This window comes from Anguilla anguilla, chromosome 4 (assembly GCF_013347855.1).
Source record: "Anguilla anguilla isolate fAngAng1 chromosome 4, fAngAng1.pri, whole genome shotgun sequence".
Lineage (NCBI taxonomy): Eukaryota > Metazoa > Chordata > Actinopteri > Anguilliformes > Anguillidae > Anguilla > Anguilla anguilla.
In genome coordinates this window covers 6,434,436-6,453,102 of record NC_049204.1, presented here as the reverse complement: position 1 = coordinate 6,453,102, position 18,667 = coordinate 6,434,436, and the positions used below count along the sequence as shown (strand labels likewise).

Sequence of the window (18,667 nt, the reverse complement as noted above, 5' to 3'; positions counted from 1 at the left end):
AAATAATTTAGATCAATGTTTGAGGTGTTTGAGGTCCAGATTGGCAGCGCATGCAATTGGCGCAATTTGGCAATGCAGCCCGGCTCCTAGGTAAACCAATACAATTAATAACCTGAAAAAAATAAAAATAAATCGCCAAGGTTGAAAAAAAGACCATCGACTATTACTTTCTCCTTTCAACTAGTCCTTAATATGCTTTGTAACACCGCGTGAGAGATACGAAGAGCCCTCCAATAATCAATACTGATTGATCGATTCATGAATAACTCGTCTGTGAAATTCAGTTTTTCCTAATTAGAATCTCTTTGATAATTCTCCTCTTTTTTTCCCAGTGACTCCTTCGGGGTGGACTTAGCTTATGATATGCTACATGACGCAGAAGAGAACCGAGGAGGTATGTGTAGAGAGACACGAAAAGTTTTTGTCTAGGCTTTTAATTCATCGATTTAAACAGTTCTAATGCATTTCCCAGTTTGACAGAGCTAGTATTATTTGTAATTATTTTACCACTCGTCCAGGCGTCTAAGGTATAAAATATGCACACAGAATAATACAAAAACAACGTTTTCCTCATTTGTGGAAGGCAATACGCGCATTAACCTACAGACCAATGTGCTTGTATATTTTGGTTTGTTTCCAACAAAATACACAATAAATTAAAATATACATTACAATGTATGCCCTGTGGCGAACAAATTAAGCATATTCATTTGTGCATCTTTTCTGAGAATTGGTTGGATATACTAGCGTGCATGAACTGTCTGTGCTGCATTTAATCAAAGAAAGCAATGCCTTTTTTGTACTGTCAACCTCTAAACTACACAGGTCAGCCACAAATGTGTGAACAGCAAGTCCACGCCTCTTTCCGAAATGTTGCCAAGAAATTCCATCCGGATACGTGTATAATTGCTGTGCAATATGCTTCATAACAATATAGCCAGAAGCCTACATTTTTCTCGTGACATAGGCCACTGCTTATTCAAAACAAAACTGTAACTGACGATCTCAGTCCGACCTGACTCGATCGCTGGTCTTCCATTCGTCGTAATGCAATTAAAACATATTCGCTTAACTCATTTGGCTTGAAATGGCTGTCATAGTTTCAAGACTCATTACCATAGCAATTCGATTTGCCGGTTGAATGCGAATTTTGGAGTGATGTAGGCTATACGCACACTGATCAGGGAACGTCACGGCCCGTTTTAAAGAATAACCTTCGATAGTGGGTTTAGTTATTGATGATGATGGTGATGGCGACGATGACGACGACGCTGATATTATTGCTGTTGTCCTTGTTTTCAAGTTTTTGCCCAGATTGATAGTCCCAGTATCGATTGACGCACGCTTTTAAAACCGGTGTGTGTAATATATTTATGCAGCTCAAGCCGCAGGGCCGTGCCAAGCTTTCCCCATCTCTAAGTAACTACTCTTTCCAACTCAATGTTCCTTAATGTAATGAGCGAGAATTGGTGCTAATATAGTGATAATTTAATACATAATGTCGGTTTTCATCCAACGACTTTGCTTCTAGGCATTTTACACAACTCCAGCATACGGTCGCCTCTATTACTAACAAGCTGATTTTCTCCTGTCAATCTACCCCGCCCCCCCCCCCCCCCCCCCCAGCTAAAGCTTTAGCTGAAACATAGTTTACGGCTCCTGTTGCAGCTATTGCTCATTTGTATTTCTAACATTAGGCCGATGTTATTTAAATTAACCGTAGGATGCACCGAATAGAAAAAGGAAAATCTCGAATTGTAGGCCTACGGCCTTGACTGCATTGACACATTCACGCCATTTTTGACAGTCATCTTATTGCCAGGACATTCTTATCATTGGGCCCACAGACATGATTAAACAACTCTTCAGTTAAATCTAATTTATCCGTTTTACGGTGTCTAATAAACAAAGAAAAAAATAACATTCACAGGCTTTTGGGGACCCGCATCTATAGCCTACACCCATATATGATTGACCTAAAATAAACACTATCTGGTGTAGGGAACTCAGAAACTACACTTATTTTGATTATTCAAACAGGTGAAGACGTAATATCCAGATGCTACTGTGTGAAATGGAACAATCTTCCGTATCCTAGATGTTTTCGTCACCGCAGTGATGTGTGTCAAGGTTTTCTAAACATTTGCTTTTTAACAAAACTTAAGTGAGTACTTCCTTAAATGACAACTGAATAAATAACATGTATTTACCTTTGCAGCAGGCCTACATGAAGAGATATCACTTCGGTACTTTAACAGATTCTGAAAACAGTATAATTGTGAAAAAGACATCACGACTACACAGAATAGATCAGGTTATTCCAGATCAAAACACTACACTCCCAAATTTGATAAAACTCCAAATATTGATAACAATTTGGCATTTCTTTTTTTTCTTCAAATGATTGGAAAACTGAAACTTCAAGCCAAACTGCTACGTCATTTAACAACAGGTGTTCTTTATTCCTCTCAGAAGAATACTTAATTGTGTGAGGGGAATTGTCTGAATAATCGGTCGCGGGTATTATGTAAATTCTCAAATGCTCGTCACAATAACAAAGACAATCCACTCACAAAAAATAATAATGAATTAAATGACATCCATTCACACAAGAAAACATTTTAAACGACAGTTGTGAAGTTAAAAAGGTAATTAATCTGATTATTATTTAAGGAAACGAAACCCAAACATCTCACGAATACACACTCTAGTGTATTGGAATGACCAACGTCTCAGACTTAATAAATTGTAGTACGTGGGCATACCAGTGAATCATACTCTATGATTTACCAAGGTTTGAAACAACCATTATTGTTAGCTTCAACTTGGAAGCTAATGAAAGTGTTGTGTTTCATATGTTCTTAATTTTGACGACAGATGCCAACATATCCTAGACTGTAATTTCGCTACAGGCCTGCACCTGCGGTAATGATAATTTTAAAAAACTGAAATACCGTCATACAGAAAATGCATCAAATTACGTTATACACACCGCGCATGTGCAGGCCCCTACAATCTGGGATACTTCAGGATTTGGGCAGCGGCTGTTCGGTGATTTTGCCGATTTGTTCAGGTCAGTTAATCCAATACAGTGTGATGGTACGATGCAGTTCAGGCAGATAATTGTTTGATACGTTAGTATTATATTCTGAGAAGATAAGTTCAGAAAATGAACATGTTTTATGATCCCATTTGGTGTTTTTTTTTTTTTTTTTTTAAATCATCCTAATAACCCAGCTTCAGTGTTCACGTGCTTATCCGAAAATAAACCCTTTGACAAAGCCTAAATAAATTATTCCTTTGAACGTGGAACAGCCGAAATAGCTGGAAACAGCTGAAAATGTCTACTTATTTTATACTTTGAATAAATTATTAAATAAATAGCGCCAGCATTTTGGGCGTGTGAACGCTGCCTCAGCAGCCGTGCCGGGGGTGTGTGAGCTGCCTCGAGTCGAAGTGGGAGAAACAGGGGGGGGAATCGATAACCAACCGCACCGAGCAGCCAACCGGTCTGAGTGGAATCGATGGGCTGAATGGGGGCGATATTAAAATGGGTGCGGTGCATACACTGGCCGGGGCATACTGCAGGTGAGAAGCGGGAAGGCAGTATGTCAGACACCGTCCCAAAACGTTACGCAGGTTAATGAGCCCATCAGACGCAAGCCGAGGAGGTACAGTTGTAAATATGCTCGCAGGTAGCCTTTATCACCCTGGAGGAAAAGGAGAGGTGAAGCCGTCCCAGATGTTAAACAGTGTGTGAACACGGATAAACATCAGTGTATGTGTTTTACATTTATTAGCTAGAGTAAATAACAAATGGAAAGCAAAATGTAGTCTACTTCACTTGGGTTTAAACCTAATAATAATAATAATAATAATAATAATAACAATAATAACAACAACAACAACAACAACAATAATCTTGTCATTCAACATCATGGCCAGCAGCATCCACTGTCAATTAGACTGATGATGCTGTTGACGTCAATCCACAACCTAGATAGCTAGCTAGCTCAAGAAGCTAATTATATCGTTCTCTGCAGTTTGCTCAACTTACCAATATAATCATTCGCGAACCAAGGCATTACTGAAACTTAGAATTAGCTGTGTGCGGTGTTGGGTGGTGTGTGTGTGTGTGTGTGTATGTGTGTATGGGGGGGGGGGGGGGGGGGGGGGGGGGGTCGAATCCCCTCTTTCTCCATAGGTCAGTGTGAGAAACTATCCACAGGGTTACAGTTCTTTCCACTGAATACCGTGTACTTCCAGTCGTGTCATCAGTCTGCACTACTCTGCAGTACACCACACATACACACGCCACTCTCGAACATAAACACACACACGGAATTTATAAAGAAGGGATTGTGGCTGGCACAATCTCTCCCGTGGTGGGGAAATGCTCTCTATACATTTACAGATTCGAGCCTTTGGGCAATTCCGCCTTCTAACCCTTCATCAAATAATATCTCTGGACCTGGACTGAGAAAGTAAAAATAGCAAAGGCTTGGTTTGGTAAGGGAGAAAACATTTTGTTGTTCTGTAAGAGAATTTCTGTTTTTGGGGGTTTCTAAAATATTACTTGTGTCACTGTAACTATACAGTTAGAATGATTACACATGGTCTAACATGTAAATATAATTTAATATTTTTTTGCACTTGCTTCTGGAACGAATGCCGTCACTTGAAAAAAAGCTCCACAATCTCACAATTTATTTATAATTCAAATTATGTGGAGTTACCATCTTGTGTGATTGTAAAGAAAAAAAACGCACCGACTATAATATCAAATATATTGCCATAATTAGGCCTGTAACCATCCCTCCTCCTCCTTTATTTTACGTCTATATTTCATATTTTCGCTTGTGGAAAAATCTATGCTTCGGCGCGCATTTTTTATCAGGTATGCAGGCACTGCTATGCGTCTCCAAGGTCGATTCGCTGAGGCTGGGCCGCTGTAATGTTTTGCAGAGGTTGGGATGGAGGCACGAAAACTGTAGGCTATAATCTACTACAAGATTAACATAATTCATATTATTAAAATTATTAACTGGCGTATTGAAAAAAAAAAAATACACGGGTTTTCTGGTGATCGGTGAACCAGTGAAACACAGTTCACTTTCAAAGGTGTGAAAACAGTTATGTCGTTGCTTGAATGGAATTGGAGACCTGGACTGTTTATTATTAACAACCAGTAGCCTACATGTTAAGGACTTTAGTGACATCTATTGAACCGCGAGGCAAATTTATATGGTGTGGCCACTGCATGGGTGGAGAGAAATGCGAACGGGATGAACACTCGGCTATAGTACTGGAGTTCAATGAAGATCCTGTTTGTTTATTTATTTATTTATTTATTTATTTATTTATTTATTTATTTATTTATTTAAGCAAGTGAAATCGTGTATTTTACAACTATTCATAATGCCGGCAAAGGTTTGGAAAAAGAAGTGGCTTGTATCAGTTTTCTTTCAAATGTGTCAGTTTAGGCTACATTCACTCAGGTAAATACCGTATATTCACAACCTCGTGACAACCTGTAGACACATAAGGCAAAGGGACTGGTATAATGATGCCAGTCATCATGCTCCCCTCTCACGGCGCTATAATGACATCAGCATCTTCTCCCTGCATTTTTGGCAGAGATTAGACGCAGTAACCCACGCATACAAATGTACACGAAAGGCACAGTTTACAGTTTTGAGAGAGTTTTTCGTGTTACTTGACATAAAAGTATTAATTGGCAACATCTAGGCTGTTTGGGGCGACAGCCCTATAGATCCAGCCCCATTTTAGAAAATTAATATTGCTGAATTCTTGTTGTTGTCGTCGTAGATGTTGTTGTTGCTGTTGTAGTTGTGGTCAGAGGTGTCGTAGTGGGGGGGAAAGTGGGACTGACTACCCAGGGCCCGAATGGGGAGGGGGCCCTCGAAAATCCTGGAATGATGCGTGAGAGACATGGTTCAAGAGAGGAAGGGGGTCCACAGAGACTGCTTATGTATAGGGCCCAGAATTTTGTGCTACACCCCTGGTTGTGGCTGTTGTCTAAGGGATACGTTACATTACACCCTAGTGGTATTCATAATAAAATCATTTCAGATAATTACTTTTGTATAGTTACGTTCTCAAATCAGATTCGTCATTCGTAATTTCCCATTGACATGTTATTTAAAGCGAATATACTGAATTATGAAATCAACGACGTATCTCACGCAGGAAGCAGTCTAAGGGCATTAAAAAACAAATTAGCTTACCGTAAATTGCTTTAAAAAATAAGTAATATGCCATTGCACTAATTTTATACAGCCTAAGCTACATCTCATCAGTATTTATATAATGTGATTTATGTACCTACGTCTCTACGGCTTTCTATTTCCACATTGTCACTTTTATTAGTTAATTGTTCGTTCTTGATAACATTTCTATATATATACATATATATATATATATATATATATATATATATATATATTATGGGATAAATATAAAAATATAATTAAATATTAGTTAATTGTTCGTTCTTGATAACATTTCTATATATATACATATATATATATATATATATATATATATATATATATATATATATATATATATATATATATATATATTATGGGATAAATATAAAAAATATAAATTATTCTTTATATAAATTACAGTAACAAGAATGAAGTATACCGATATTGTTTTATCGTGTTACCAAATTACACGCCTACTGAGATTTATCCACTTTGAAATAACACGTAATAGTGTAGCCTGCGCATCTGGTTAAGATATTAAGTATGCCTACTTCCGTAAATGGTACATCAACAGTAGCTTTAATAACCACTATCTTTAAAAGTTTATTTTTTTATTTTTAAAAAAAAACCCGCTCGTTACCCATACTTAATCTGTTGCATCGGGACACTTACTAGCCTACAGCGTTCCACTGTCACATTGTGCATCTGCTGATCTGTGTCGTATGTAGCCTAAAGCTGTTTCAACCGTGGGTGCTAGGAGTGTGTTCCTGTGGTTTTGATCCTATCGATCCGGAGTGGAGTCAACGTGTTGTTGCTTCGGGTAAAGATTACTGGGCATTGGATGATGGGGACGGGGGGGGGGGGGGGGGGGCAGTTGGTGCCCACATTTTATTTATTAATTAATTTATTTTTTGCCAGGGTCAATCTGTCTGCCATCCGTTGACCGAAAGTATTATTTTTAACGCTTACTTCATTTAAATTAAGTAGGGTCAACACACACCGTTTTTCCCGTTCACTATACATTTTGAGAATACAAATTCGTTTTACTCTTTAACGTTTATGCGTTTTAGTATTCTTTAAAAAAAGATAGCTTCATTTTAACATTTGTTCAATTCCTTTTCCAAAAAACTTTCCCCACAAATATAGCCTCTCACTGTCCACAACGACTTTCATATCTTCTCCAGCGAGATTCGTAATCACTTTTATAAGTGGACTAACTTTTGTAGTAGCTAATGTTCTTTAAAAAAAACCCTGCTCTAACCAAAAAGATAACGCCTCTGTATTCTCATTGGCGAATTAAAATAATTTTCCGAATTAGTTTTATTATATAAATGTTTACTAACATTAAACAATAAATAGTATAATAACAATTGGGGCAATAGTGCGCATCGTTGACAATGCACTTTCTCAATCTCAGAGTAAGATGTAAAGTGGTTGGCCTATTTGCTTTTCTTTAATACGAGTTCAGTTGATGTGAATACTCATAATAAAAGCTAGATAGGGCCTGCTTCAATTCAAGGACAAAATGTGTTAAGGTTATAGGGAAACTCTGAAACAAACCCTTGGTTTGTTTACACTGTGTCCAGTCCAAATCGACTGCTGTGCAGATCGTGCGAATCAGCACTCTACATTTCCCGAGTTCATATATTTGGGCACTCTATAATTAATCAGGTTCAGAAACAAACATGCTTAGTGTTAGTACCTTTGATTATTGATTTGAAATGGCCACACCTATAAAATTTTAATAGGAGCCAGTACATTCTGAAATCGTATTATTATTATTATTATAATTATTATATGTATTATTGTTGTTTTTTTGTTATATTATTATTATTATTGTTGTTGTTATTGTTATTATTATCATTATTATTATTATTATAAGAAGGCTTAGCATTAGTAGGCTCTATTACAAGTATTTTTGTTTTTCATCTACAGTAATTATTTATGGATCTATATTGATTTTTATTTTAAGAAAAAAAAACTAATCTTGGTTTAAAAGCTTCCGCCTGTTTGTCTCAGAGAAACCGAAGCGAAGGCCCATTCTCTCCTTTGCCGTTGCCTTCAGGTTAGTCGTGGGCTACACCACCCGCCGTGGACTAGACAATAAACAAGCCATTATCGGACTTTTAATAAACTATGGCCTGTCAGGATGTCAGATAAGCGGCCAGGACGAAAGAGTGGAGACAGTATGCATTTCAGCGCCCACATCCGAAGATTTACAATCCGGGTCCACAAGTGAGAATCGGGGTTTCCTGCGGTGCATACGGAGGGGGGGGGGGGGGGGGGGGGGGGGGTATCCGCACTGGACACTTAGCGAACCTGTCATTGCTTAAACAGAAATAACCTCTCACACGGAAAAGTTGTTCATATCGCTTCTGTTCTATGTTTTATGGTTTTGCCATTCATTTGCATATATTATTTAGGAGTTTTTTTACCTGGTGAAAAATCAGTATGTTGCTTATGACGTTTTGTATGCTTTGTTTTGTCTGCCTCACATTCACTCAAACACAACAATATGAGATTTCTACCAGTGTGTATGCTATAGCCTACATGCCACCCAACTAATAATGTAGTTAGTTTTGTTTTCTGAATTGACGGCACCTGCAAGCTTATCTGGTGCATATAAGCATACCTGATGTTACATATTTTAACGTCTGTTGACGGTTTCTGGTGGCAGATTCTCACGTCCACTGTAGGTCTGTCCATAGGCTACAATACCAGTTCTATTATCCGATCGGTGATAATGGAACTGAACATATTTGCACCTCTTGCATCGCAGTATGCTTGAAACTGCGGAGGTAAATCACAGTCAATCCGTTGATGCAGATTTTGCGTCCAGCGAGGAGTCTCCAGGCAATTTGACTGTAAGGTCGTTCCTTCTATTGATCTGGTTTTGAAGGAAGGGCCACGGAATACTGCACAGAGCCATGAATTAAGTCTAAAATAGAAACGCGAGACAAATGCTGGACACATAATTGCGCCTAACCTACACTTTTATGAGTGTTGATAGAGCCGGTGTCATTTTAGCTTTGTTTCTATTAAATTGATGCTAAATTGCTCCGCTGAATCATCTGGCTTGTACATGATATTAAGTCACGAGTTGCAGACTACAGAAAGGCTACGAAAACATAGCTTAAGCTATACAATAGTCTGTACATTACAGCTAGAATGAGTTCATATTACTACACCCAGTTCATATTATACCTAGTTCTGGCTTTGGTGCAAAGCTGTGGGAAAATTGTCCTGATTAAATCGATCCTCTTGCAATGAAATCCCTCCCCCCCCCCCCACTTAAAGTGCGCATAAATTTTCACCGCATTCGGTGTTCTGACGTTCATCCCACAATTCTTTAACTATTGTCGCATTCTGCAGATGATAGTTTAAAGAATAAACAACATCTCACCACATAACCTCGCATTCCATGTTTGCACACTTAAACTACTGTTTGTAATGAGCTGTTGCATATGAAAATTGTACATGCATCAGTTGCTGCAAGTGTGTCTGACTACTAGCTACAAGCTGCCCTGTACTGTCCTGACTGAACAAACGCGTTAAAAATGCCTGATCAAAAATTGGCGTGGTCTATAAAACGCTTACGTGTGATTGGTCATTTGCTGTCTTTGTCGACACACAACGAATGTAGGCATGTGTGTTAGTCAGCTGTACGTGGTGAAGGGTGAGCTGTTGATGGGAAAGGTGGTGTTGTTGCAGTGGGGGGAGAGCGGGGAGGGGGCTGTGTGCGTTGGGGGAGGCTAGCCTGCTTTATGTTGTTCCCGCTGCACCGATGGAAAGGAGAGACCAGGGAATGGAAATCGATACCGATTCAGAGGGAGTCAGATCAACCTTAACAATGTATAGCGCAGACACTCTATATCCCAATCACACGCACACGCGCGCGCGCGCACACATACATGCGGGTGGCAGAGAGACGAGACGCTACTGCGTGGCGTGGCACGTGAGCGCAGTTCGTTTGATTCCATTGCTGCAACCTTCAAACCTCAAATGCCAGCTCGACTTTTAGATTGCACGCGGACATTTACGTAGAACTGACACATTGTACTTGTAACTGAAATTAAATAAATAGCCGAATGGGATACAGCATTTCTTAAGAATCGCTTCTTCAATTCACCAGTCACACACACACACACTTGTTGGGAGTTCGTCGATGTTAATGTTGTTTATATCAGTATTTACCGCGCGCTTTGCTTTAAGCTTTGCTTACCGAAGAGCGACCGTGTAACCGCAGCCACACAGTTCTCCCCCTCCCCGTCTTCGCCACTCGCCTATCAATTATTAAAGTGGGTATCGATCATACTGCTGGCCTGCCTCTACCTTCCAGTCCTGAAAACGCCAGGTCTCGTTGATTCTGAACTGTCTGGCTGTCTGGAGTGCGTCGTCTGTGGAAGAGCGCGACTGACTCCAGTGGTAACGATGATTATCTCAGTCACATTTGCGCGCATTATTTCTCCAACAATGAAGAGGCGAGGACGCCGTTAATAGTTAAGACGTTCGGGCTGTTGATGAGTGGAATTGTGTGCGCTGTTAGCGGGGAACACTAGCCATAAAAAAAATAACCCTGGGTATCATGAGGCGTCGAGGAAGCCGCCATATTCCAGACAGAGTGTCGCCCTGGTAAACACACTTCTGCAGGGTTTCCAACTGTGGTCTCTCCATTTGCCGCGAGATGTGTCTGGGTAGCGTGACAGCGTGAGACAGTCCCATAAGCGTGTCTGACACCAAAAGCGTTGGTTAGCAACCCCGTTCTGTCTTACACTTTGACCTCCGCACCTCACACATCCCCTATGGCATTCGTTCAAACGTATGGTACTTCACAGCTTCCGAAAGCGACATTTTCAATGTTATCACATAAGGTGTGTGAAGTGAGCAACATTATATATATATATATAACACTGGAAGAACTTTCTTCAAATGTTCCTGTTCAGGAAATGGCAAATAGCCCTGAGTTCGAGAGATCAAGACCCGGTTAACTGCATGTTTGGTGAGTGACCCCAGCGAACCGCAGCGAACTGCGGTGATGCTACCGAAATATATCCGCAAAAAGCCGTTTATTTGTTTTCGAAAAATACAAATTACATTTTTGTTAAATCAGACAGCCGGTACGCTATGAAACGACATAGGTTATCAAAAGCGTCAAAGTCTAGTATAGACAGTGTGCATAGTCGTTAGGCGGATACTAAAATCTGGTGGTACCAGAACAAGAAATATCATTACATGACTAATATGCACTTGCTTTGTGATGTATTTGTGTTTGGGGGGTAGGTGGGGGTGGAGGTCCATCGAGGTTCGGCTGATATCGATCTCCTATTTACTGAGCCAAGCAAATCCACCAGGATGGAGCACCGCGATGCATGATGGTCCGTGAGGCCAGAGGGGAATTGGATTGGGAGGGGGTGGGGTGATGCTTCCACGGTTCCAGGCTCTCCAAACAGAAATAAGGGGGAGAGCGAGAGAGCGAGAGAGAGAGAGAGAGAGTGTGTGTGTGTGTGTGTGTGTTTGGGGGGGGGGGGGGGGGGGGGGGGGCGAGAAAGGAAAGGCAAATCTGAAAAAGGCCATGCCTCTGTACAAATTCCTCTCGCGAGCAGATATTTGTGTTCAAATGTGGGAACAATGGAACTTCACGAATATACATTTGTCACAGCTGACATTTCCACCTCATTTGTTCTCGTTTACTTCCTTTTAATAAAGTGCTTGGTAATTAATAAGAAGATGCAGGCTAGTTCTATTATTGTTAATGGACGTAGGCTAGTTCTTTATACATTTTACATTTAAAACACTAAAATATCACCTATTTATGTCATTTTGCATTCTGCATTCTGTAGCATACTATATAGGCTAATGGTCGATTATGTACATAGGCTATGTACCACTATTGGAAAAACAGTGAGATCTTGTTTGTAAATCGTGCCATTTTCGTAGACAACTACAAATGTGCGCGCGTAGGTTATTGTTTGTATCGGTGGGCAGATTGCACACGCCCGCGCAAAGATTATGTGCGTTTTTTTTTTTTTTTTGCCTATTTAGGACATGAGATTTTTCATTGGAGATTCCAACAAGTGCAGTCAGGAATGCAAACCGTTGATGCAACGTCTACCTCGAGCCGCAAAAACGGCGGTCCATCGATGCAGGCAGACAGACGGACAAGCGTAGGCCTACTGAGTCAAATGTATAACCCTCCGGGAGAGGGTAATAACGTCTTCTCTCAATTGCCCTCCTCTGTTCATTCGAGCATGTGTCTGAAACAAAGCGTTGGAGGAGGTATGTTTACACAGATCCTGGCTGATTGTATAACCGAATCCTCGGAGGACATATTGTGAGTGATTCTGCCTCACAGTCTCCTACAGAGGTAACACAATCTCAGCCGAGAGAGAAGGGTTTTTTTCTGGTTTTCCAGTCTACTATTATTTTCTCGTTATGGTCACCCAGAATACCCCCCCCCCCCCATCTCTCTCTCTCTCTCTCTCTCTCTACCACCACCCCCCTTTCAGTGAGAGTCCTATGGGAAAGAGTGCTGAGGCGGAATAATTGATAGACGCACTGGCTATCCTTATCGATCACTACGTTATTGACCCGACCAAATACATTGAGATGGAGTGTGGAATTCAACACAGATGCAGAGACGAATGGTTTTTCATCGTTAATGCAATCTTTAAACGTTTCTCTCGGCATGCCGGCATCCCTTTTTGGCCCGCGTCTTGTTGACTGTTTACAGTGCCGTTTTGCCGTCTACAACGCACCTTCAGTGTCATCCTTCTGTTTATATTTTACCTTTGTATCGCGTGGACGGACGTACGCCATCGCCACTGTCCCTGCTAATACTGTTTTTCAACTTTGACGAGAGCCCCCCTGCAGCTGTGGTTCGGCGACAGGCTGCAGGCTTACCCCGTAGGTTTACATCGATTCGGGCCATGCCCAGCCGCCCACAGAACTGTCAACAATTACGTTCATTGATAAATAAATCGTCTTTATTTAGACGATTGAACCAACGGTAGAGTTTCAATACCATCAAACTGCATCACGCCATTATTTTGTAATGTTTTGATTGTAAGAGAAGAATATTGCCGACACTACTCACGTGTTCATTTAAACTGACGACAATGCTAATAGTGATTCTAACGCAACTCCAATTTGTTATTTTGTTTTGACGGTAAATAGCAGCACCCTATTATTCACGGTTACTGCAACCCTATGGGGCCACTTGCAGTCAAAGTCCTTTAATTAGTTGTTAAAGTAACCTGTTATTCTGTCACCAGGCGGTCCAGAATTCCATCTCGCTTCTTCCCAAAACCGCACCAGAAGTGTGAATACAAGTGTGATTAACTTCGCTCCTGATAATCTTGTTAAAAGCAACATTAACCGACCAAAGCGACGCACGTGACCCGACCCAGAGACCTCTTAAATTTCTATTTACACGGTTGTCAGGGCGGTTAGCACTACCACTTTCGCCTGCTGTTCCACGCGGACCCATTCCGTCACATCTGCACGAACAATGGATTCGTTCAGCACAGGTGATTAATCCACTCTCCACCCACAGCACGCGCTCTTACGCGCCGGCGCGCGCGCACACGCACGCCTGCAAGCACACACACACACACGCACGCATACACACACACACCTTACCTGTGGATTTTTTTTTCTGCTGTTACTCCGACACTGCCATTCATACATTAGCCTAGGCAGGCAAAGGAATTGATTTTTTTTTTGACTGTGATGAATTCGGAATAGTAATTTGAATTTATTGATTGAGGTAGCCATGCAAGTATGGACAGCCTACCCCCTTTGAAACGCAACCCCCATCGCCTTCTTCTAACCCACATGCGCTCGGGGATAATAGCAAATTTAAATGCAATAAGTAAAATGTAGCCCCGACCATCTGCATACCATATTCATTTGTCATTTTGTCCAAATGCATTTTGTATGGAATCGCTGACAGCACCAGGGCTACTCACACGCCGGCACCGAGTCACCAGTTCGAACCCTTTCTGCACAGTCGACAAGGCCGACGAGACAATCACATTTACCGACCCCCCAAAAAAACTACGAAATAAAGGAACTTCATTTGTTTTCCCATTATGCTCATGGTAATAAGCGATAACAATAAATACTAGGCCTACTACTATTAGGCCTACTACTACTACTAATACTACTTCTAACAACTAACAATAATCTAATAATAATTATTATTATTAGTATTATTATTATTATTATTTTACAAATGCAAAGTATAATCTATATGTCAAACTAAAACACAAATATGTAATTTTATTAGCGATTTTAATGTGTGCCTAAGCACACACGTATACACACACAAAGAGAGAGATACGTACATACAGACATTCTTACACACATACACACATACATACATACATACAGTTAAGACCATGCCAGGCATGTGCCCGCATACATGCCTCTCGCCTTACTGTATACTGATGAAGAACCAACGGCTAGATGCTTTTTATTGTGGTGACCAAGATATAAAAGCCTGCAGCCCAATTAGGTTTAACAGCAACGGTACTTAAAGAGACAATTGTGGAGTGTTTAAATCTTTATTTACCAGAACCCCTGTAAATGCGCAAAGGAACAATTTACATTCCATTAAGTGCTTTTCAATAGAGCATTGACTGGAACTAAAATATGCCACTATACCTGGTTAATTGAACCGTCCGCTGAAATACGGCATATAGAAATAATGTGTGACGTAGTTTTGCAGTGAGCAGAGCTGAGTGGTCGAAGAAGGGAAAAGGCCATCGCAGAAAATACACCGAAAGTGTCATTGATTCCTATAGGCACCCCCCCCCCCCTCCCCCAGCACCAGCTTAACTCCAATTCTTTGTGAATATTTCGCAAATTTTCTGTAATCTCTACCCATCTGTTTGTTTTTCGTCGAATGTTTCAAAGACATGAATTAATACTCTTAACTCGTGTCCGGGGTCGAGCAATACATTGCACGAGATCAGTTTTGATAGCATGATGATGATAGCATTATCTGCAATTTGACTCATTAGCCTACTCGCTTGCATGCTCACCATTAAAATATTCCATGACGTATTTCAATTTTAAGTTACAATTTATGATACTGATCACAGGCAATGGCAACATACATTGTCAACATACATCAATATGTGTGTTTTACAAATATCGAGTTTCAAATTCGTGCATTGCAGCTAGTCCTATGAAGTTTTCAGGTTATGTTAATAGTTTTACAACGGGTACTGTTCAATTAGATACTGCACTGCCCTCAATATAAATGCTTTCGTAAACGACTCTGTAGCCAGAGAATAACTAAATACCTGCTTTTAAAAATGTCATACCACGAAAAACAATAGTCCACAGTATAGGCCCACAATATGCAATACATCAGCCACTCATGTAGCATCCAGTGGGTAAGACCGGGTGTAAATCAATTTTTAATAGTCAATTTGATACTCAATTATTTTGATCTTTAACATATATGGATTTCCCGGTTTTTCGCACATAAATCTATAGATGCTATGTTAAAAATCGATTGTTTAAGAAATATCTTTTCTGGGAATGGATTTGTGTTGGGGAGTTTAGTCTGTTGATGTTGTTGGCTCTGGCCTATGGGAATTTAGTGAAATTCTGAAGCCAACAAACAAAAACAGACTTTTTTTAATGTTCAAAACGTGTTAGCAGGCATAACTCATGGTATACACCTGTAAACCTGAACATTTTAAACACTGATTATCAACACTGAACGTTTTGTTATATAACTATTCCGGGGCTGAAATCATTATGCATGCAATATCATTATGGATAATTACAAATAGGTTGAATGCACGTGGCTTCTCAGTTAGTCCGTTTATACAATTCATTGATTGTTTAAAACATATTTAAGTCATGCGCAATACTGATTGTGCGCGCGTGGATGACACAAAACTTACGGTTTATACAGTGGGTAAAATGAAGGACAAAAGCCATAGAGTGTGTTAAACTGGCTTTCAGATCCGAATCGATCATTGATCAGTATACGCTACTTTAAAAAGGGACGCTGGACACTGAAGTATCGATCAACGGAAGGTCACGCGCCCCTGACCTAACTCCTAGGGCTGGCGGCTCAGGTTCAGATTGTTTGCGCCTCGCCACGAAGACAGGAGATGCTGGGGCCCACGAGAAAAAGAGGGGACATGCTTGAAATACAAATATGACCTTTAGAATCAAGATTGCAAAACGCACACCGATTCTCCCAGCCACCAGCAGACAAGGTCTGTGCAGGCGCCTTTGACAGAAAATCGTTGATAACTACGAGCCTTTTTTTTACGATTGCGTAACGTGTAATGGCACTGCTTATTGTGATTTTAAAAGAAGTGGTAAATTGTTTATAAATACTCGTACGTGAAATGGCATCAAATTTCAAGTTGCTTTCCCCTCCCTGCCATGCACATTTTATGTTTCTCATATTCTCCCCCAAACAAAGAAGCTCCTGCAGTTCCTTTGTTTCGCCTTTGCCTCCGCGCGAACTGCAACCGACACGCTCGTGAAATGTGGATTGATAGCATATTGCCCACAGTACAATATTTTAACCATTGCATGACCGCGGTGCAATGCAGTTCTCCGAGGGTGGGGGGTGGGGGGTGTTGAGATACAGAAATGATGATTGTGACTGACCAACCGTGAAAATGTAAAAATGAAACTTTAAGTAAACTTTCTAGTTTACGGTAGATCACCAGGTCACTCCCTGAGTGTCTCCGGGTACAAACATTGTTTTATCTCACAGTTATTTACGCTGATTCTCCCTATACTTTCTTTTTTTTTTTTGCCTCGGAAGCAAGTTTAGAGCATCTCTCCTCGCACTCACCCGCTAGTCTGAGAGCTGACATGCGCTGAAACTCCGGCTCTTGCAGCCACTTCCACATCCGTCGGAAGGTCTCCCTGCCGGACTTGAGTTTACTCCACGGTTTGGGGTTCCGTAGCAGGTCAGACAGGGTACCCTGGGAACGACACAAGATCCGCTGGGCGAAGATGGCCTGAGGGATGCTGTAGCGTTTGAGCTCCGCCGTTATCCGCTGCGCCACCTCCTTGGTGTTGATCTCTTCTACCTGCCCCGACCCGCCGCCCTGCCCGCCCCCCGCGGTCTGCCGGTCCCTCTCAGAAAGCATGGACCCGTTGGCCTGAGAGTGCGGGTGGCCGTGGTGGTGCATGCCGTTTAGAGTTGACATCATGCCGGCCCCGTGACCCCCTAAACCCCGCGCCAAGTGCTCCTCGCTCCGGGACAGCATGGCTGCGTGGGACTCGAAGCCCCCCGGGCTGAGCATCTTGTCATTTGAGAGATGGGTGCCGGGGCCGTACGCGGAGAGAGTTTGCTGGGAGTTGTGCAAAGAGCCAAGGCCGTTGGAGAGCGGCGACAGTGGCTGACCCATGCCGGACATGTCTTTCGGGTAGTGGCCGTACAGATTGCTCATTGAGGCTAGACTCCTGTCGTCCCGCATGAGCGTAAAGCTTCCGCTGACGTTGCCGGCGGTGAGGCGCTGATGTGCTGGGTGGTGATGCGGATGCGAGTGGGGATGGTGGTGAAACTTATCCGAGACGGTGGAGATGGGGGGCAGGTGCTGCAGCGGTGTCAGCGTGGTGTAGGTGCTGCTCAGGCTCATTCCGGAGTCGCACGACATGGTCATCGCGGGGTGAAGGGGACCGGACAACGTGTGATCTGTCCGGTACTCCCCGGCCCCTTCCAGAATCGAAGCCATGCTGGACACCATCGCTGACCGTCCGTGCGACACCAAGTTCCGATGCGATGTCGGGGGCTGCCGTCCGTGAGCAGAGCTCATCAAGTCGCCCGTTTGATGAGAGTGAGATACGCCGTGTAGATTCCCAATGTTTTCCATTGTAAGTTCCATCGTTGAAAGAATCTTTATTTCCACCTCCCTCCCTCCTCTCTCTCTCTCGCTTTCTCTCTCTCCCTTTCTCTCGCTCCCTCTCTCCCTCTCTCTCTCTCTCTCAGACACACACACGCACACTCCTCCTTTCTCCTTTCCGACCGATAAATTTCAAACGATTTCAAAGCCAAGCCATTGATTGTAATAGCTCCTCCGCAGTCAATCCAGCATGATTTCACGAGATGTTTCACTTCGTCCGAGAGAGAACTGCGCCTCAAACCAACGTACGCTCGTATGATCTCGGTGGCAGTACGCGCTTGTACCTCATTCGCAATAGACCAGCGCTCCCACAGAAGCCTTAGCAGCAGGCTACTGTCAGTGTGTATGTTTGCGCGCGCGCGAGTGTGCTTAATATGTGACTGTGCGTGCGCATGTATGCGCGCACTGTATTCTGGTCCTGAAAGCACACAGACCGCGCGGACAGACAGGGCAGAAACCCGTCCTGTCTAGGTAGCCTACTCTATCCGCACGACTGCGCGATCGACTGAACACGCACAGAGTGCGATTACTTTGAAAACAGAT

At 42.0% G+C, this 18,667-nt stretch overlaps 1 protein-coding gene across 1 annotated transcript in view; it reads right to left on the bottom strand.

Annotated features, from left to right (window-relative positions):
- The window catches only part of onecut3a (one cut homeobox 3a), a 23,459-nt gene extending 5,009 nt beyond the window's left edge, over window positions 1-18,450 (bottom strand). The window contains exon 1 of the mRNA XM_035413132.1: window positions 17,068-18,450. Coding sequence (XP_035269023.1) covers window positions 17,068-18,106 — 1,039 coding nt within the window. The 5' untranslated portion in view covers window positions 18,107-18,450. The remainder of the gene's footprint in view (window positions 1-17,067) is intronic.
- Window positions 18,451-18,667: the final 217 nt, after the last annotated feature.